Below are 21,450 nucleotides of genomic sequence, written 5' to 3'. Positions count from 1 at the left end.
GGGAGAGGTGCTTCCAAATCAGTTGATGTCACCAAAAAAAGGCAATTTTCATGAAAATACTTAGAGAAAATACTTAGAAAAAAACATTTTGGGAGGGGAGCCCAGATTTTGGGTAGCCAAGGAGCACCCTTGGTCCATTGCTTGGAGAGATCAGGCACAGACGTGCAATGTGCGGCAAGACATGCTTGCTGTGTCGCAGAATCTGGAAAGGAAGAGAAACTCTCCATCAATATTGCTCGAATCTGCAGTAATTGCTTTGTACCTGTATGTATCAGGTATATAGTATATAATATATAGTATAGAGCCTGTGGAGATCAGGCACAGACGCGCGATGTGTGGCAGCACTTGCTTGCTGTGTCGCAGAATCTGGAAAGACAAAGGAAACTCAGCATAGTTCTCATTAGACTATTTGAGCATACGATAGGGGCCCCCTTTGCTCTGATTTGGACCCTACACTGTCTTTCAACCAGCGTAAGGGTGTTTTTTGGGGGGAAGACACTTCAGAAATCTTTAAAAATGCATGTTGACTTTAGAATGTTGCCCCCTACGCTGCAAAAAAATACTGGTGAGAACCCAGTTTATGGAAGCCCAAGTCTATGCTGGTTGAAAGACAGTGTAGGGCACTAAATCACAGTGTAGGGCGTCCAAATCACAGTGTAGGGGGCCCCTACGCCCTATGCTCAAAGTTTGGTTAAACTGTCTAGTGAGAACCCTGAGATATTCCAAGGAGGTCTTAAACTTCCTAGGATATAAGCATTAAGCTGTCTGTAAATTGTAAAAATTTTAGTGGTGTTTGCGAACATATTATGCTAAAGATGTCTTTATCTATCTACAGTTGTTTCAAATGTGTACTTAAAGACCCCATTGACCCAGATGTTTGCACTTTTGAAACACCAACACTAACGAAGTTAAGCATGAAGCTACACACGACTATTATGTCAGCACCATTGTTTGAAAACTTGTTAACCTTTTATATACATGCTTGATCTGTTTGAAAAGGGCTTGATTACTTTATTGTGGTATATAAAGCTTGTTTACTGTAAAAAAATAAATCTCGTTAAGTTAAACAATCAGCATGTTTCACAGCATAATTTCTGGACAATAACTGAAATAAAAAGATACAGAAAACAATCTTATGTGCTGAAATATAAAGAAAAACATGTGTCGTGCAAGTTAGCGTATATTGTTAGTCAGTAACAGTGCACAAAAGAATACAATACAGTCATTATCCCGGTAATCTATGGTTCTATCTGACTAATACTTTGATACTGAGACATAACTACCAAGGGCAAATTGTGATGTAATAGCAAACTTCCTTAGCATATTTTGTTAGTCTGTAAGTAACAATGCAGAAAACATTGTTGTACTTTAAAATTACAATACTGTCAATGTTCCGATAGTTTATCTGACTAACACTTTGATCCTGTAACATACCGGTAACTGCCAAGGGCAATGTGATGTAATAACTTCCTGTGATGTTCCTATCAGTTCCTGTTGTCTGGATTTTGAGTGCAACGTAAGCCGTAGAAAAACAACTACATTTTGGCAAGGCGTCACTTGTATGTTTACTTTAAAACCACTTTGCAAGCGTCTGCTAGGTCGAATCACGAAAAAACAAAGTCAGTCCAGACAACAACAGATTGGTTACAAAGTGCTAGACCGTGCAAATAAACAATAAAAAAACTGCCAAAACTGCCAAAATACGATATCACAATGTTACAACACATATGGAAGAGATAGAATTTTTTTTCTCAGCAAAAAAAGCGTTTTAATTGTGTCCATATGGTAACTTTGCGGCAAGTCACATGGCTTGATAAATAATTTAAATAGTGAACTTTGAACCGATTCCATGGGTCCTCTACTGAGGACACGTATGTATTTACATCATGACGTCTTAAGGCGATTCTACCAATAATTTCCGTAAAATTTACTTCTGGAAAAAAATATCTGAAGAAAATGTAAACGATAGAAGAACAGAATGCAGAGAAAAATCGTCTAGATTTTGCATATTTCTCGCATTCTGGTGGTTTTTGACACGTGTGCTTCTGTACTAGTCTGTCGCAGAGATGTCAGATACGAAATAGTTTCCAAACAGATCAAACAACGACTGGGAAAACATCTTAGGTATTCTGCTAGAGCAAATATGTCCACGTTGACCTAATTTTTCGCTTCAATTCCGACTAAACAGTTGAACAAGAAGACTGCGGACGTTCTCCATTCAAACCCGAAAATCAGTGGACGCCACTTCCCGTTTTCGAACAAGGAGGTTTATTCGCAACCACGGCCACTGAAGTAGACATACAAGGGCGGAGATAGAAGCTGTAATTCCTTACCTGGTCTGCGACGTCTTCTGCCTTGCTAAGAAGCTCGTTTTGTCGCTCCATTCTCGTCTTTTCACCGCCACGTCTTCCCTAGCTGCCAAGGAGCACGGACCAAGATGGCGGCGGCTATCCCGGCGTGCCCCGCGCTGCCACGTACACACCCCGCTCCAACTTTGACCCAGTGGCCTCTCAAGACATGCCGGCTTTTCGCGCCAAGATTTAAATTTCAAACTTCTCTCTTTCTAAATTCTTACGTTCACCAGCGCAAAAAGGAACGCCCGATTAAAAAAAACAACTAAAAACAAGCCAATAATAAACAAAAACCTTCTATTTCGAGAGTAGACCCAGTGGCCTCTCAAGACTGTCCCACTTTTCGCGCCAAGATTTGAATTTCACATTTCTCGCCTTCTTTAATTGGTCAATTTCTGATAGAGGCTATCGGTGAACGTAAGAAGTTATAACGAGAAAAATTTGAAGACATTTCAAATTTCTCTCCTAACTTCTTTACGTTCACCGATAGCCCTTTAATACCAGGCTTCAGAGAGGGCTGTAAGAGTATACAAATTGACCAACTAAACTCAATATGTATATATTGTACTTTCGTAGTGACACAGTCAACTATAATATGATAACGTTAACGTTACATATGATAATGATGGACAAGATAATGAAATACATGTATTTGGATAGTTTAATCAACCATTGCATGTTACATACTAGTACTGTTATACAGCAGAATGATTGTAACGTTACAACGTAACAAAACATCAATTTTGATTATGAACTATGATCATTCAAACATTTATCCCTATCGCTGGTAAACGTTGCTCTGTTACAACCTGCCTGAAAATTCTATGTCGCATACGACGACCTGCATGACCTACGACGAATTATTGTTTCCTCTTCTTCTCCAAGACGATAAGGTCAATGACCTGAACCAGACGTCTGTCACCATGGTAACTAGTTTTGGGTTACATCATGTTGCAATTTTATAGCGGGGGATTTAGACTCAGGACTGTCGGATCATATTTAAGAAAGTGCTTTAAACGCCGATGAAAGCTAAAATCACCACAGCTATGATGCCGACAAGCGTTAGCCTCGCTCCAGGCCCTTTTGTGGGTACACTAGTGTCCCCATCACGAGAGCGATGAAATTAAATGACAAGGACATTTGGTTGATGAAATACATCATGAGAATTACACTGTTCCCCAAGTCAACTTTTCTTTTAATTCTCGTTATAGACATTTCATGTACTGTAACATGTCTCAATTACGTGCTTTAAACAAGGTTGAAAACTAAAGTTGCCAAAGCTATGACGACAACACCGACAAGCGTTAGCCTGGGTCCAGGCCCCTTGGCAGCTGCACTAGTGCCCCAATCAATGACGGCGATGATCCTGGCCGGCGCCCCGCTGCCGCCGCCGATCTTGACGGGCAGGGCGAAGACGGTGGAGCCGGTGGCGGGAAGCTGGTCCAGGTTCGCCACGTTCTCCAGAAACGGGATGTTCAGGTTCAGCAGCGTCGTGTGGCTGCCCTTCGCCTGCAGCAAAGCGAGGAAGACAAGGATACACATAGCATACAGATGTACCTGAGTACCATCCGGATTTGCTCTACTACGCTCCAAAAAATTAAGCGTAGCGGAGCAAAATTCGGATGGCACCCAGGCTATACAGATAGTACACTGCATTGTTACCAATCAAAGATGGTCATAGTCAGACCGTAATCTCAAAATAAATCTTTTAGTGGATGCAAAGACAGTATCAGATCTGCAGTATCAGACATCCATTTGCCAGCCAGTATCCAATGCGACGTCCTTTGGATACTGTCTGGCAAATCTATACTGCCTGGCCAAACTGATAGGCTGTGTTTCTAGCCACCAAAAGATCTGCTTGGAGATTAAAAGCTGGTCCAGGTTCGCCACGTTCTCCAGGAACGGGATGTTCAGGTTCAGCAGAGTCGTGTGACTGCCCTTCGCCTGGATGTAAACGAGGAAGAAATCGTACATACAGATGATTCAGATGATCAGAAGCCTCAAGCTTATATCTCTCCACGTCGCTTTTTTTACAGGGAAGCAAAGGAGAGACCATACTTAAAGTTGAATATTTGCAACCAGCTGGCACACGGTGGCTGCTACCAATCAAAGATGGTCATTACTAAGACAAGGCTATCCAACAGTATATCACATCGACAGCGGAGAAGGCTAGCTTGAAAAACGTCTCGTAATGCTTGCAAAGATGGGTGGATGTTAATGTCTGTACCGTGTGCTAAAACGACCTTCTACACATTCAAATGATGTGGTTCTTGCTCTTAACCACTTTGGTTAAGAGCAAGCATGTTGGCTAACACCGACATGATCTAGAGAAACGAGAACCTTACCGCTGTTTTGGCGGCGTCCACAGAGCAGGTGTCTATCCCGACGGCGTGCATGCCGCGGTTGTCGGCCAGCCATCGGGCGGCGGCAGGGTCCAGCCCGGGGAAGCTCAGCCCCGACTCGTTTGCCGACCCCATGAAGGCCAGCTGGCCGGCGGCCCAGTACCGCTTAGCCCAGCCTGTATGGACTGGAAACAATCACAGGTTTAGTCTTGTTTTAGAGTTAGCATAGAATTTTACCTGAGTTGTTAAAGACAGATAATGAGAAATAAACTTTTGTTAAACTCAGATGAGAATGAGAAATAAACTGTTCTAAAATGAGAAATAGGCTGTCCTCCAACTCGATAGAATCTACATCAAGGCACAACAACCTTCTCGACCGGGACGGGGGGCGGTACCGACTTCCGGTCCTTCCGCGTAACAAACAGGCTTCGCAGGCACGCGGCGCGGCGGCAGCTAGCCGTATTGCACCGAACGACCTGTTACACCCAATCTTTGCACGCCTAACTGTAGGACTTGTCTGAAGCATTCTAGTAATCATGATGATGCATGCACCAACTGTACTTGGTGTTAACGAGTCAAAGGAAGTTTGAAGAACTGACTCATGAGAATACAGCCGTCCGGGATCCTGCCGTGTATCTCCTCCCAGTCCCGATATACATACCGTTTACAGTAACTATTGACTAACGGTGACCACCGTTATCCAGTAACTATTGACTAACGGTGACCACCGTTTATAGTAACTATTGACTAACTGTGAATTGACTGACTCATGAGAATGCAGCCGTCCGGTATCCTGCCGTGTTTCTCCTCCCAGTCCAGATACACATACCGTTTACAGTAACTATTGACTAACGGTGACCACCGTTTACAGTAACTATTGACTAATGGTGACCACCGTTTACAGTAACTATTGTAATTAATTGGAGATTAAGAGAACTGACTCATGAGAATACAGCCCTCCGGGATCCTGCCGTGATTCTCCTCCCAGTCCAGATACACATACCGTTTACAGTAACTATTGACTAACGGTGACCACCGTTTACAGTAACTATTGTAATTAATTGGAGATTAGGAGGACTGACTCATGAGAATACAGCCGTCCGGTATTCTGCCGTGTTTCTCCTCCCAGTCCCGATACACATACCGTTTACAGTAACTATTGACTAACGGTGACCACCGTTTACATTAACTATTGACTAACGGTGACCAACATTATTCAGTAATTACGAGGAGGGGAGAGGTAACAGCTTGAGAACTATTAGGAAAACTGACTCATGAGAATGCAGCCGTCCGGTATCCTGCCGTATTTCTCCTCCCAGTCCAGGAAGTCCTGTTGGGACACCAGGTAGTCTGACGTCACGTTCTTCTCCCACAGGTCCACCACAACTCCCGGACCCGTCAGCCGGGATAAGTCGATCTGGTCAGCTGGAATGGGATGGAGGAACGAGTGAATAAGGGGTGGATGGATGAATGGATGGATGGATGGATGGATCGATGGATGGATCGATCGATCGATCGACAAGAAGTAATGAATGAACGAGTGTGTGTGTGCGTGCGTGTGTGTGTTTGCACGCGCGCGCATGTGTGTGTGTGCGTGTATGTGTGTGTGTGTGTGTGTGTGTGTGTGTGTGTGTTCTGTATGTGTGTGTGTGTGCGTGTGCGTGCGAATGTGTATGGGTGTGGGTGTGTGAGAGTGAGGGGGTGTTTGCGTGCGGTTTACACAAAGAGATTGCCATTGGATATTTAAAACTACCTGTACGTAAAAAAGCTCAATTTATTTATAGCTCAAAACAAACAAACAAAACAAATATGACCGAAAAGACCAGAAAGATATTTCGGACCTACTTCTCCACTTGCCCTGTGCCATGTGCGCAGGCGCGTCCACGTGAGTCCCGCTGTGCTCAGACGACTGAAAGTCGTTCACCTCAAGGTAGAACCCGGCAGGAGTCTCGCCTCTGGGGGGATGGAGGGAAGGAGGCATGATTGAATTAATGAACGAATGAATGAATGAATGAATGTATGAATGACTGACTGGCTGGCTAAATAAATGGCTGGATGAATGAATGAATGGACGAACGAGCGAAGGAAGGAAGGAACGCAGGAAGGAACGAAGGAAGGAGAGAACGAAGGAAAGGACAAAGGAAGGAAGGAATAGATGCTTGGATGGATGGATGGATGGATGGATGGATGGATGGATGGATGGATGGATGGATGGATGGATGGATGGATGGATGGATGGATGGATGAATAAATTTCTCAAGCCTTTGAGTAAAGACAAACATCACAGATGCTGAATCAGAAAAGGGCGAACATTCGCACTGTAATACATTTAGAGTAGCATATTTTTAGTCTCCACCAGACTCCTTTGCAGGCTGAATGATAGTAGAAATCGGCCTAAAAGGGGGGATTTACTAGTAATTGGAAAGAGAAGTTGGCCGACCAGAGAGGGTGCAACTTGAATGAATGAATGAATGAAAGGTTTATTCGTCAAAAACACATGGCAGCCACAGGCTGAATTGCGTGTTTTACAACAATGACATATTTAAAAATACACTTAAAAGTACATACTTGACCACATTAAAATTAATAAGGAAAGTGATTTTAAAACCTACATTATATATACAAATCGGATATATATACAAATCTCAGCGTTCCATGATCATGCGTACTGTTGGCTAACACTGTTACTTCTTGTTTAAAAGGTGGGTCATATAAACAATCGGGCTGTTCTGAAAACGTTTTGTTCTTGTTCTGAGGGTGGACAGTAGGTGTCTCTGTCTAGTGTTTCTGTCAGAGATGTCACCTCTAGAGGGAGGAAGCCAGTTCCTGAATGTAGGGTGCATCAGCACGGACTGTGCGAACTTTTTGCAGAGTTCTAGTCGGCGTTGAGCTAGCGATGTCAGTGAGAGTTCTTGTAGAGCTGAGCTATAGCTAGTGTAAGACCGGCGCCTGCACAGAATTGGACTTTGCATATTTTGGCCTAAGAAAGATCATTTTGGCGCCACTCACCTGAATCCCATGTTCCACTGATAGTGCACCTCCCCCGGCCAGTACACCAGGCCGTTCATCAAGGTGTGGGTCAAGTCCACAATACGCGGGTTTCCGGGGAGGACCCCTAGCGAGTAGTGCATGCAACTGCAGATGACCTATGGGGGAAACAACAGTCAATACATAGCCAGCAGAAGCATTTACCATTAGTCGTGTGTTGTACAGTAAGATATGTAGTTAAGCATCATAACATTTGCGTTGGCTAGCTCACAAAATAAGGACCAGTTGTCTGTAGTTTGTTCATGGTAGGTTGGGTTTTCATTGCAGGGCTTAGTTCAAGTTGACTCGTTGTGTAGACGACAGTACGGTTCTTTATTTTACCAAGCTGGGGTGCACACAAAGCGACTTTCTATAGTTCCTAGTAAATATTTTCTCTGTTATCGTCACTTGTCAAGTTGGCACCCTGGTGAACAAAAATACAAGCTTCTTTCTTTCTTTTACCGAAATCAATGTGTTTCTGGATGCTACTTAGCTTGTACGTACGGTACAAAACTGGCATGTTAGGAAACGTAATAGCTGGCTGTCACTGCATGTTTTGAACAGGATATGTAACTCAGAAGTTGAGCAATTAATCTACCAATCAGAACGTTTTCACGTCATATGATAGGCCCAGTTACTTTAGATAGACATTTGGAAGTGACAATGCAGACTTACCCATGCTGTAAGCGCGTCAAATCCCTTCATGGTATAACCGTGGGTTGCAGGCTGTCAATTTTTCCTGCTATCAGTCTGTATCTGTGGTGGTCCACCAGTGAGTATGATACCCGGTAAACAGCTTTGTAGTCCGATGTTGTGTGTATGACACAGACTGTACCTGATCTGTGGGAGGGGTGCGATTCAGTCTGACTAAAAGGGCGTTTGACAGTTACGTAATGAGTTAATGGTTAAGCCCAGGGTCAACATGTCTTCATAAAGCGGCCACCTAGTCAAAGTCCAGGTCTTGTTTGCGAACTGTCCTCTCTTCTTTCTGTACCTGTAGCTGTATCTGTAAAGCCGGTATAACCGCCTTTCAGCGTAACACACCAACTTCGCAGGCACGCGGCGCGGCGGCGGCTGGCTATATTACACCGATCGACTTGTTACACCTAACCCTTGAACATCTAACTCTAGACATCGTTTAAAGCTATCTATTGACAATGCCCCTACTGTACTTGGTGACAGCGAGTTCCACTCTGCGATAGTTCTAGGAAAGAATGAATTCTTGAACACCCCAATCCTTGGTTGATAACTTTGGTACTCTTTCAAATGTTGTCTAAACCTTAGCCAATGGCCAGCCGTTCAGCACGGCGACTATAGTATGGAAGACGCAAATGCTGAATGTCCCAAATTCGTGTGTCATTTACAGGAAATTTCTCCAGCAAATAAATAGGTCCATATCTCATATATCACAATGCTGAGCAGACCTAATCAATTAGTATTGGTTTATTTTATTCACATACATATATATTATACTGTACGCAAAAAATGTTACATTCAAAATAACATTACAAGAAAGGGGACAATCCTACAAACGGAGAAAAATGTAACTGCTGTTCCAAACAAGATCATTTGTAAATTATACATGGAAAATTTACACAGCGTTCAGTTGATTATCTTTCATACAGAAACAGCTTGGTGTAGAGTTATTGTCGGTCGCTTAACCAAGGTACAAGTCATGTAGTGTAGGCAGGTCTTCAGCAACGCCCAGCATCCTTTGCGGTAGGGTTTCCACATGATGACGTAGAGGAAAGGGTTGATGACGCTGTTCATCGTCATCAGTCGTGACGCGAACCAATCAGCGTCCTCGTTTCCCCATACTCCGAGCTGATTGGTCAGGACACGGAACTGAGTAAAACAGAAACCAATATGATTGTATACATCTCAATAAAGTGGAAGTCAAATATTGTGTCGTATGCCAATTAACTTTTGGATGACTTGCTGTTATAAAACTTGGATTACATAAGTTAGATTACATAATTGCTTTGTTAAATTACACATCGCAACATGTGCTAGGCAAAGACATTTTGCCTTGCCTTTTCATAGTGTACGAACATTTATTAACACATCGATATACAGTTCAGTCTTACAAGTATACACACAAAACTGCTTGGCTGTGTATATATATACTTTTGGGCTTCATCCAAATCAGCTAGACTTAGATAAGAAAAGAAACCGTGTGGAATGTCTTCACTACTAATAAATAGATGGCTATGCAGCGCTGATCACTTTTATTTTTCTACCTAGTGCCACCAAAAATGTCATCTAGCGAACATCTGTTATTTTCCCATCATAATTTTTAGAATGATTGGCAGTACGAATGGCGGAATGCCATTCCATATCATTATAAACACACATGCAAGTAACTCCCTTTAGAAGTTTAAAAACATATATTACATCATTGATGAATTAACATTGAAACAAACCACAAGTATCAACGGTTCACTTGTCATATAGTATTAATATATATACATATATACGTCGATGAAGGTTAGTATATATGTATATACTTACGGCAAAGGGAAACCAGCAACAGAAGAACACGATAGCAACCACGAAGGTCAACTTTGTCATCTGAAGCTGTAATTGTCTGTGATGAGACTCGGTGGGCGGCCCCGTTCTAGATTCAGAAGCAACACAAGGCTTCGGACCAAGTCTCCTCAACCGATACATGTACACGCCGACGACCCCGTTCATAATCATGATCAGAAGCAAACACAGGAACATGTTCATGAGGTTCAGGTACACCACAAGTCGACCTTTCGGCGTCTGATCGGCCCAGTCGAACATGCAGTACGAGTTTGGCGGATGCGGCACGTTTCTGTTCAACCCAAAGAGCGGCAAACTCGCCGAGACGCCAGAGTACACGAAGATTATATAAACAGCTACAGTCATTTTCCGATGGCATTTCAGGAGATATTTGGAGTAGAAGAATGGATGAACTAACGCGAGGTACCGGTCTGTGGACATCAAGGCAACAACCATCTGAGAAGCCACGCTGAAAGCTGTAAAGACAGTCCCGTGGAACGCGCACACTCCTCGGGTGAAGATCTTTAAGTGGTACGCCAAGATGATAGGTACAACGCCGAAGGAACAGTTCAGGACATCGGTCCACGCTAAGTACTTGAGGAGAAGGTTAGGGACGGTGGGCCGCTGGTTGAAGACTTCTTGGCTGACCACGATGAAGAAAACGTTTGCTACGAATCCTGCGATCACACACGGGACCAGCGTGAAGTATGATAGGTACCACAGGGGACCGATGTCGTCAATGGTGGACCCTATAGGCCACTGGATGCTGTCTTCTGATTCATTCATGGTTTCTTATTGAGTACAGATCTGTCCAAGACGCAAGTCCGTGCTCTGAGATACTGAAGAATCGTCGATGAAGGTTAGACATCCAGGTAACAAGATACGCCAAAAGAACAGTTACTCACCAAGCAACTGGATATGATTTTGGAAACGGTCAGACGTTTACATGTAGCATCCAGTACCTTTAGTCAAGTAGAATCGCCTCCATACACCTTCAGTCCAAACTAAAACCACTGCTTATGGCGTGATTTCCTTATATTACCTCCAAGAAGTAACATGTAATAAGGAAATGAAGGGACCCTAGTATGATATTATTACGTGCCGGCTCTAGAGTGCCGTGCTAACACTATAACAGTGCTCTATATGACCTATTTCGGCCGTTAATTTATACTAATGGGCTTGTTTACACGACAGGAGAATGCTGTATGTGTTTGGTGAGTACGCACGGACGCTAGCTGACCATCTGTTCAGATCTCACTGACCCTAATCTCCAAGCAGATGTTTCGGTGGCAGCAAAAGACGGTATCAAATTGGCCAGGCTGTAGCCATTTACCATACTGTCTAGCTAAGGCCATGTTGATTTGATTATATGGATGACATCCTCCGGGAGCCCCAAAACTGATGCGTGCGTGCGAATAAAAAAAAAGTTTTAGCAAAAAAAAAGTTCTTTTCATTATGAAATCTACGTGGTCATGAGGGTTGAGCAAATGGCACAGAATATGGTTTGGCGAATAATCTAGTCTTCACGTTCATTTCTTTACAATTTCGTCTTTTTTCGTTTGATTTTGGCATTCTACGACTTTGGTATAGTTTTTATTAATTTTTTTGTAACTTATGGTATATTTTTGCTCATTTTGCAACTGTTTTGTACAATTTACAGTATGGTTGAAAACGTTTTTTTTGGAAACGGCCGAAAATTCATGCGCGCGCGGATGTCATCCATATAATCAAATCAACATGGCCTAATGGATACTGCCTGGCCAATTTTGATACTGTCTTTTGCGGCCACCGAAATATCTGCTTGGAGATTAACTGAACACATGTGTAAATCTTATGTAGCATGAAAATGACTTGACCTTTTGTATTTGTCCATAATTTCATGCAAATGATGAATCATAAAGAATTCTAATCACCCCTATATACCTCTTCATTTCTTTCATTTCTTTCTTTATTTCAGGTATAAAAAATCCATAAAACATTACACATTAAAAGAACACAAGCTTAATATATGCAAAATACATGCAAAAGGGCATTTTGTAATGATACTAAATTGGAATTATACATTTAGCTAAGCAACGGACGCAAATAAGACCACCGATTTTATTCACTGTCTTAGTATAACTGAAATAGTATATAAATTGTTTTTCTTCTAATGCCCACGATCAAGATAATGATCATTCTGGCATACTCATTAACACCTGAGCAAAGTCGGGAAAGTCGTGCCTTTCCCACGAGTACATACAAGGTTGGTGACGGACCCAGGATTCGAACCCGGGACCTCTTGGTTCTGAGCCGAATGCTCTGCCGTTACGCCACACGACCCAACTAGAGTATACATGTATATAGTTTGTCAAAGCTTGTTATGTCACGCTACAACCGACTGAGATAGAGTCAATGACGGCTGTCTGACTAAGGTACAAGTCATGTAGTGTAGACAGGTCTTCAGCAACATCCAGCATCCTTTGCGGTAGGGTTTCCACATGATGACGTAGAGGAAAGGGTTGATGACGCTGTTCAACGTCATCAGGCAAAACGCCAACCAATCAACGCCCTCGTTTGTCCACACGCCAAGCTGATTGGTCAAGATACGGAGCTGGAATTTTAAAAAAAACTTCTTGTTTGCAACTGAGGGTAAAATGAAACACTTGAAACGGATTTTATTCGCACCGTTTCTTAGTGTAGAACGCTAGGCGAATTTAAGGGTTTATTTTCAGAATACATATTGTGTATACAAGTTAAGTTTTATTCTGGCGAAACCTGATATTTCAGCATGATAATTTACGGGCATTAAGCGTATGTTGTTTCAAAAACATTCGGTGATGATTGCACCTTTCCTTCATGATAATTTATGGGTCTGTGCCTATGATAACATAATAACTAGAGGATACATACGGCAAAGAGAAACCAACAACAGAAGAACACCACTGCGACCACCAGGGTCAGCTTGGTCATCTGTAGCTGTAGCTGTCTGTCGCGTGAGTCAGCCGGCGGCTCGCGTTCAGTTCTAAGCGTGGATAGACGCCTCGGCATCTGCGGTCGGAGTCTTCTGGACCGGTACATGTGCACACCGACGGCCGCGTTCATGATCACGATTACGAGCAGGCACGTGGACAGATTCAAGAGGTTCAGGTACACCACAAGCCGACCTTTCGGCGTTCGATCAGCCCAGTCGAACATGCAGTACGAGTTCGGCGGATGCGGCACGTTTCTGTTTAAACCAAACAGCGGCAAACTCGCCGAGACCGTCGCGTATAGAAACAGCACGTGTAAGCCTATGACTATATTCCTGTGGTTGCCAGCAAGATATTCCGTGTAAAAGAAAGGATGGACGAGTGAGGAGTACCTCTCTGTGGACATCAAGGCAACGATCATTTGAGATTCGACGCTAAGAGACGTCAGGACCGTGCCATGGAACGCGCACACCTCCTTGGTGAAGATCCTAAGTTGGTGCGCGAGAATGACCGGCACAAGTCCAAAGCAACAGTTCAGGACATCAACGAACGCCAGGTACTTGAAGAGGAGATTCGGGAGGGTGGGTCGCTGCTTGAAGACTTCTTGGCTGACGACGATGAAGATTACGTTCGCCGCGACTCCAGCAAAGACGCCAGAGAGGTGAGAGAAGTAGGAAAGGTGCCAGAGCGGTCCGATGTTGCCGCCAGTCGAAACTCCGACAGGCCACGGGATGTCGTCGTCTTCTGAGTCATTCATCGCAATGAGCTATATAGCTTACGTGTAGTCTTAGGCGAGGTAGACAGAAGAAGTGGATAACATCAAGGTCAAGGACTGGACGTCCCTCACCGTCTCACAACTCCTGACAGCTGCCCAAGACAGGAAGACCTGGCTACACCTCTGCTGCAAAGTCTGCCTTGTCCCCCCGACGACCAGTGTCGGTCATGGGACTAGGTAGGTAGGTAGGTAGTAGTCTTAGGCTCTGACACTTTATAATATAACAGCCAGTTCCTTAAAAAATTCGTAAGAATTTGAAAAACCCCAAAGCAGGTATATAAGGTGTTCTTACGATAGTGAAGTCGCCTGGAGAGAATAGACCGTTCATTGACCGTGTTTTGAAGCTACTGCAGAGTACTGCTACTCGAGTGCTATGCTCACACAGGGTTTATTGAATGTTTTTTGCGCGTTGTGTGGATACAAATGGCCTTGATTACGCGACGAGGGAATGCTTTTTGGCGAGCGTGCGACCGTCATATCCTGTGTCAACATGGTTAAATACGGGGATATATGCCATAATATGGTGCAATCTTTGATGTAAGGAGTTACTGCGTGATGCTGATTTATTTTCGAGGATAGATTGTGAAATCTTTGATGTGAAGAGTTACATTTACTAACGCGTAGAGCAATTATAGGGATGTGTGCTGTTGGATATAAGACGATCCAACAGAAAAGTCATTTGTTCCCAGTTTGAAGATGTGCATTTTGTGTCTCCAACAGTATAAGTTGAACAGAACAGCAAACCATTCTACTTGTTTATGTAGTTTTTGCAGTTAAGAGAAGATTGCGTGTATCTCTACTATCTGTTTTTCTATATACATCCATATACATGTATATAAACTTCCCGATATTATAACAGGGCATTATATATGGCTAGTATAGTCCATTACCTCCCAACGCTTTATGAATTTATATACGGAACGACCCATCTTTTGCCATGCACTTTGATTTCAATCCACACTTATCTCCAACAGTATAGCTTGAACAGAACAGCAAACCATATTTCTACTTGTTTACGTTTTTTTTTTGCAGTTAAGAGAAGACTGAATCTTTTGTAACTATTAAGTTGATAATTGTATGTATTCTATTATGTGAAAGGACTCCAGGAAGATTAGTATACACGCTTGTATAACTAATGGAGATTCCCAATAAACAAACAAACAAACAAACAAACTGTGTATAGAATTGTGTCTGATATCATAACAGGGTATGATATATATATATATATATATATATGGTGAGTAAATTGTCGCCTTTCTATTGTAGCCTTTCAATATAAAGGCTACAATATTGTAGCCTTCTGCCATTCACTTTTATTTCAAACTCCACTCAGTACAGCATAGAAACAACATTATATCGAGAGACGTACAAACATCACGACATGCGCGGAATATTAATAATAATTTCCTGAATACGTCAGTCAATATGAATACGTGATCCTCCATAGAAACATAAGGAGGAACAACAAAGGCCCTCAGAGCGGGGAGAGTATACGTGACACACTGGAGGAAATAGGCTTTTATGATTGCTGCGTCCAAGGACTTTCTATATAATGTCCTTGCTGTGTCGATAAATATTTGTATCAGTAGACCAAGAAAAAATATTGTGTTTTCGGTGACCCAACTTACCCTGATCTCCAAGCAGATCCCAGGGTGAGGGTGGCATAAAAAGCTAGCAAATTGGCCAGGCAGTATCCATTGGCCAGAGATGGTGTGTGGCGTATTGTACCCTCTCTGGCCAATGGATACTGCCTGGCCAGTTTGATACTGTCTTTTGCCACCCTGAGATCCTGCTTGGAGATTAACCTACCCTATCATTAAAGCCTGCCGGCCCTACCGCTTTGGGGTCAACGGCAACGTTCCACGGAGATATATGTAGGGTTGCCGGCTGGAGCTTCCATTGCGTGCGATCTACGTTTGATCAGAAAATACCCCCCCCCCCCAAAAAAGGACCGATCCGGGAACGCCTGAAAGGAGGCTAGTATTATGCATATATAGCACTTCGGCATTCTAAGGTCCTATTCGCGTATTCAAGGCTGACATTCCATCTATAGTCTTCCAATGTTGTGACGGTTGAGAGAAGAGATATCATCCGCAACGGAAAAAAATTCTGATGTTGTCAACGTTGACCAAACATCCAACGAAAATCGTGGAAAAAACCAGGGCCATGTTTGGCACAGGCGCAGTACGTTCCGCGGACGTGCTGATGTGATAATAATCCAAAATAATCCAGTTATTCACTAGGTAACCTGCTCAGTGAACCTTCACCTTTGACATAAGCCTGAAACACCCCAGGGTTACTTACGTCACCCAAGACACTTCTGGGCAGATTCCAAACCGAGAAGACGTGATCGGAAAGCGGTCGTATGTCGCGATGGCGGCGTATTTTCCATTCTTGTCAGAACTTTCCATCCAAACCATCTTAGTATTTCTTCTCGCTTTCCTCAGCACCCTCCTCCTCTTCGCCAAAAAAGGACGTAAGGCCAACCTTCCGCCCTCTCCGAGCGGCAGCTGGCCTGTTGTCGGGCATCTGTTGTCCCTGGGCGGAGCCCCGCACCTCAAACTGACGGAGTGGAGGCGGCAGTACGGCGACGTCTACACGGTAAAATCATGATGTCGGTACTGTGATCTAGGAAGAATCGAAGATGAGAAACAGTTTGTAACAGAATGTAAACTATACCACAAAGAGAGAGTAGATCTTTATAATCTGATACAATCTATGTTCCCCTTCTTTATACATCTAAGCTGTGCAGATAAATTTATATTTCTAATGACCTTAAACAAACCTTCTGTATTGAAACATTAGGTCTTACATTTTTGCCATTCCTAAGAAACGAGAAGAAACCGAATTTACGTGATTGTAGCTAGCGCTACTTGACGATGTATATATGTAACGTTATCTATATTCCATCCTGTGACCTGTACTTAACCCAGTGGGTATGTGTGTACAATAAAGGTCTTCATTCATTCATTCATTAAGGTAAAAATGGGCGCGCAGGACGTGGTGGTTCTGAACGGCTTCGCAGCCATCAAGGAAGCGTTTGTCGACCACAAGGACGCCTTCTCCGACAGGCCCAACGTTTTTACCATGGATTTTCTGAGCGGTTATGGGAAAGGTATTTTTATTTTGATTTTTTTCACTCTTTAATTCATGCACCAAAGGCCCATCTTCTTACATAACATTAAAAAAAGAGAGGCGTATATACAGAAATAAATGGGTAAAAACAGTGAGATACGGTATAGTGATAAAAAAACAATACATTCATTGCCGTTTGAACACCAGTATGTATTTTGTTACCCCCTTTACTTGGTACTTTTGCCTGAAGGTTATATTGTTTAGCATATTTTATCAAATCTGTATTGAGAAACCGCCTTAAACCAGTTTTGAGAAACCGCCTTAAACCAGTTTTGTGCGATGCTGAGAACCGGGGCTGTGTAATGTCGAGGCCGCCGCCGGATAATGCCTCTGTGTAGATGGTCAGTGATGTAAACACAATTGGCCCTGGGACCGATTTTTTCTTACATCACTACTCATCTACAGAACAACATCAGAACGCCTCAGGACTCCTACAGCGAGAGCTAATGATTCTTTTTGACGGTCTTAACGACACCTAGGCCTGATGTCCTCCTAGCCTCCGAAGCAGGCTTATAGAACTGGGCGTTTGGTGGTCTTCGGCTGTTTTCTGATCAGCCCAGTTCTAAAAAAACGGGGGTAATTCAATCAGGCCGGCTATGTTGTCTATATGCAATCAGAAAATACCACACAAAAGTCCCAAAGACCCTGAAGACCCCCAAAACCCCCAGTTTTTGGCATGCTATGGAGGCTAATGTCCTCCCGACTTCAGAGCCCGGCCTTGGCCACACCCCGTACAGACATCGGTGTAACCTTGACCTTAGCTTAGCCTCTACCACCCTTCGGAAAGCTACTTGAAAGAGTAGAAATAGGTCAGATAGACATGATAATATGATATGCCAGAAGCTCTTCACTGACTCGGCTCCCCGGGAGGTTTTGCAAGACGGGAGTTAAATTAGCCCACCGCAATCTAATCAGACTCCTGCCGTGCAAAACACCCACAGGCGCAAAACTCCCACCGGGCGGCCAGCAGTACGTTGTAATGAGGTGGGCGGGGCGGGGGGAAATTGCTACAGCTCCAACCACGATATACTCATCTCCAAGCAGATCTTTCGTAGTCCCTACCAGACTAACTACGCTGGCTATATATAGGAGAATATCTGCCAGGGGAGTTTGGCCGCCTTGTAGGTCGGGCCGCGCAGGAGGGAAAGAAACTACCTCCCTTGAGCCATACTTCAACCATGTCAACAAGACTTCAGAGATCTCACACCTTTAGTATTTACTGTAAATTTATTCATTTTTTATATATTCTAACATCTAATCACAAGACGTGGTGACGGCACACTCAAGTTTTTTCAACTTATATTAATGCCGCCAGCAACAAAGGGGACAGTACAATACATTTTCACCTGAGCGAAGTGAGGAAAGTCGTGTAAAGTGCCTTTCCCAAGGGCACAAGATCGGTGGCATGTCAGGACTCGAACCCGGGACCTCTTGATTCCGAGTCGAGCACTCTGCCGCTACGCCACACGACAAAAATTTATGTAATGTAATACATGTAAATTTATTGTATTATCTTAATCTTGTCCAAGGTTGCACAATTCTTCACTAAAACAGTCCCTTAATTGTTTACACGACCTAAAATTATAGATTTCTATCATCTCTCCACACAGACATCATCTTCTCCAAACTGAACCAAGGCTACAAGGAAAAGCGCAAGTTCGCCTACAGTGCGCTGAGGACCCTGGGAATGAGAATGGGGCCCGGCAGCATAGAAGAACACGTCAGGGACGAGGCTCGCCAGCTCTGTTTGAAGGTATGTTTATAATTATGGCTTCACCAACACCATTAGTTTTCTCTCGCGTTTCCTCTTCTTGTCCTTCTACTGCCATTTCGTTAAATGGATTCAATTTCTTCATTCTTGGGCCAAATGACATTAAATTTGACATGAAGGTAGAGTGGCCAAATACCCCCAGACGTTTTTTTTTTCATTTTATGGATAGATGCTTTTCAATTTGTTTTTTTTTTTACCATTTTCAGGCAAATTGTGTAAAATAGGGCTTCTTCGCTATTTTCGGTAAAGCTTTAACTTTTTTCGGTAAAGTTTTAACTTTAAACATGTAACTACCAACACAGATAAACTTTCATGATAACTCAACGCCATTTAATATTCAGCTGTCCGAGGAAGATGGCTCCTCTCCACGTGACGTCACCGAGAACCTGTCGGTGTCTGTGGCTAACGTCATCTGCTCCATGGTGTTCGGGAAGCGGTACGACTACGATGACGTCAGGTCTGTCCCGTTCATTTTAATTATTATTATTATTATTATTTATTGGCTTATTTGTATCAACGTATCAACAACATATCAGGGCTAAATTCTGATGTTTGTTTACAATATAAATCATTAATTAATAGTAGGGAAATACAAATTACAATCATGTCGGAATCTACAGATTAATATATCACTTTGGTTAAAAAAATTTAGGTATTTACAATCTTACAAACTATGACAATCTTACGTCGTAAAAACCGTATATCACTTAAGTTTTTTAAAACTTAAGTGATATACGGTTTTTACGACGTAAGATTAAAACATATCCGCTTAAGAGGCTGTTTATGCTTTGTTAATTTATCCCGTTCGTAAATGTTTTAAAATATGGTTGAGATAATGGTTACGCCTTTGTTTTAATGAAACTCATGGAAACTAGTCTCCACCGGACTTCTTTTGCGGGGTGAATAAATCGTAGAAATCGGCCTAAAAAGGGTATCAATTGGCCAGAGAAGGTAGCCGGCCAGAGAAGCTCGATTGCCCCGCCCATGCAATTCAGCCTCTGGCTGCCAGGTGGGACTGGACGTGTGAATAATGTATTGTATATATTTTATAATTGAATAAACCATTATTAAAGGTTTGTGGAACTGATGCACGTGGTGATGACCCTGGTCGCCAACATCTCAGCCAACCAGCCGGTGGCCGTGTTCCCTTTTCTCCGCTTTGTTCCGGGAGGTAAGGCATCGATAGCCTCCATAGCATGCCAAAAACTGGGGATTTGGGGGGGTCTTAAGGGTCTTTGTGAGCTTTTATTTGCTATTTTCTGATTGCATATAGACAACATAGCCGGCCTGGTTGAATTACCCCCGTTTTTTGAACTGGGCTAATCAGAAAACAGCCGAAGACCACCAAACCCCCAGTTCTACAAGCCTGCTACGGAGGCTAAGGCATCGATAGCTTATTGTGTAGTGAGGCCTGAGATAAAATATTGCATTTCAAGCTAAAGTTATGGCTGTATAGCGCACGTTGGTGGAACTGGTGATGACCATGGTGGCCAACATCTCCGCCAACCAGCCGGTGGCCGTGTTCCCCTTTCTCCGCTTTGTTCCGGGAGGTAAGCAAGGCTTAGGGATTGCTAGTTTAGGCCATACTGACTTAATTTTAAGGATGACATCCTAGCCTATACAGACCAGTGCGCGCCGGCGAACAAAAAAATGCGGCCAGAAAATGCTGCTAAACCACAGGAATACAAAGTGAATTTGCGTCAGTACATAGCGACGACAAGCCTCCACATGCTGGCCTTAAGCGACATTTCGTCACTTCAGTAGCCTGGGTACCAACCTCCGTATTTACCGCCGGCTCCATATTGTCTCTAGCTACCATGGACTACGGAGGAATGCATTCGAACTTGGGAACTCTTGGTTCCGAGTCGAAATTCAAACTTTGAATGCCTCGTTCGACTCGGAACCAAGAGGTCCCAAGTTCTGTTGCGTTGGTCAGAATGTCGTCGTATACTGTTTTCTTTACAGTGAATTCATCATACAAGATTCTAGACGAACTCAACAAAAGGGTCATCGCCGTTCTGCAAGAAGAGATCGAGAGGCACCGCGAGACTTTGTCGGACCGCGAGAATCCGCGAGACTTCATCGACCTCATCCTCACGGAGCTACAGACCCAGGAAAAGACCGTGGACGGTTTTACGGAAGAAAACGTCGTGTGGATTGTTCAGGACCTGTTTCTGGCTGGAATCGAGACCACGACCACCACCTTACGCTGGGCTCTTCTGCACATGGTTCTGCACCCGGAGGAACAGAAAAAGGTACAGAGATAATCTGCAAGCAGATCTTTCGGTGGTCGTAAAAGACAGTACCAAATTGGCTAGGCAGTATCCATTAGCCAGACAGTATCCAATGGACACTCCTCTGGCCAATGGATACTGCCTTGGCACCGTATGAATTCAACGTAACAACCACGACTCTTCTGCACGTGGCCCTGCACCCAGAGGAACAGAAAAAGGTAATCACCAAGCAGATCCTAGGATGGAAAAAGACAGTATCAAATTTGCCAAGCAGATCCTAGGATGGAAAAAGACAGTATCAAATTGGCCAGGCAGTATCCATTCGCCAGAGAGGGTCC

The 21,450-nt window shown here is 43.5% G+C and overlaps 4 protein-coding genes across 4 annotated transcripts in view; 1 reads left to right on the top strand and 3 right to left on the bottom strand.

The window, feature by feature from the left end:
• Positions 1-3,042: 3,042 nt before the first annotated feature.
• LOC109484274 (kynurenine formamidase-like) lies at positions 3,043-5,296 on the bottom strand. The gene is made up of 3 exons (XM_019787532.1): positions 5,293-5,296; positions 4,697-4,878; positions 3,043-3,860 (listed from the first exon to the last, which is right to left on the bottom strand). Exons 1-3 carry the CDS (start codon positions 5,294-5,296, stop codon positions 3,600-3,602), a joined length of 447 nt encoding a protein of 148 aa, XP_019643091.1. The 3' UTR covers positions 3,043-3,599.
• Positions 5,297-9,337: 4,041 nt separating this feature from the next.
• LOC109484445 (prostaglandin E2 receptor EP4 subtype-like) lies at positions 9,338-11,032 on the bottom strand. Its single transcript, XM_019787696.1, has 2 exons — positions 10,232-11,032; positions 9,338-9,565 (listed from the first exon to the last, which is right to left on the bottom strand). The coding sequence occupies exons 1-2, from the start codon at positions 11,030-11,032 to the stop codon at positions 9,338-9,340; spliced, it is 1,029 nt and encodes a 342-aa protein (XP_019643255.1).
• A 1,579-nt stretch (positions 11,033-12,611) lies between these two features.
• LOC109484439 (prostacyclin receptor-like) lies at positions 12,612-13,987 on the bottom strand. The gene is made up of 2 exons (XM_019787688.1): positions 13,139-13,987; positions 12,612-12,839 (listed from the first exon to the last, which is right to left on the bottom strand). Exons 1-2 carry the CDS (start codon positions 13,952-13,954, stop codon positions 12,612-12,614), a joined length of 1,044 nt encoding a protein of 347 aa, XP_019643247.1. The 5' UTR covers positions 13,955-13,987.
• A 2,436-nt stretch (positions 13,988-16,423) lies between these two features.
• LOC109484417 (cytochrome P450 2U1-like) overlaps positions 16,424-21,450 on the top strand; it is a 7,858-nt gene continuing 2,831 nt past the window's right edge. Inside the window, exons 1-6 of the mRNA XM_019787666.1 lie at positions 16,424-16,573; positions 16,952-17,087; positions 18,718-18,860; positions 19,220-19,335; positions 19,952-20,049; positions 20,844-21,133. Coding sequence (XP_019643225.1) covers positions 16,958-17,087; positions 18,718-18,860; positions 19,220-19,335; positions 19,952-20,049; positions 20,844-21,133 — 777 coding nt within the window. The 5' untranslated portion in view covers positions 16,424-16,573; positions 16,952-16,957. The remainder of the gene's footprint in view (positions 16,574-16,951; positions 17,088-18,717; positions 18,861-19,219; positions 19,336-19,951; positions 20,050-20,843; positions 21,134-21,450) is intronic.

This window comes from Branchiostoma belcheri, unplaced genomic scaffold, assembly GCF_001625305.1.
Source record: "Branchiostoma belcheri isolate BF01 breed outbred unplaced genomic scaffold, Haploidv18h27 scaffold7, whole genome shotgun sequence".
NCBI lineage: Eukaryota > Metazoa > Chordata > Leptocardii > Amphioxiformes > Branchiostomatidae > Branchiostoma > Branchiostoma belcheri.
The sequence above is the reverse complement of the archived record's forward strand: the minus strand, read 5'-3'. Positions and strand labels throughout refer to the sequence as shown.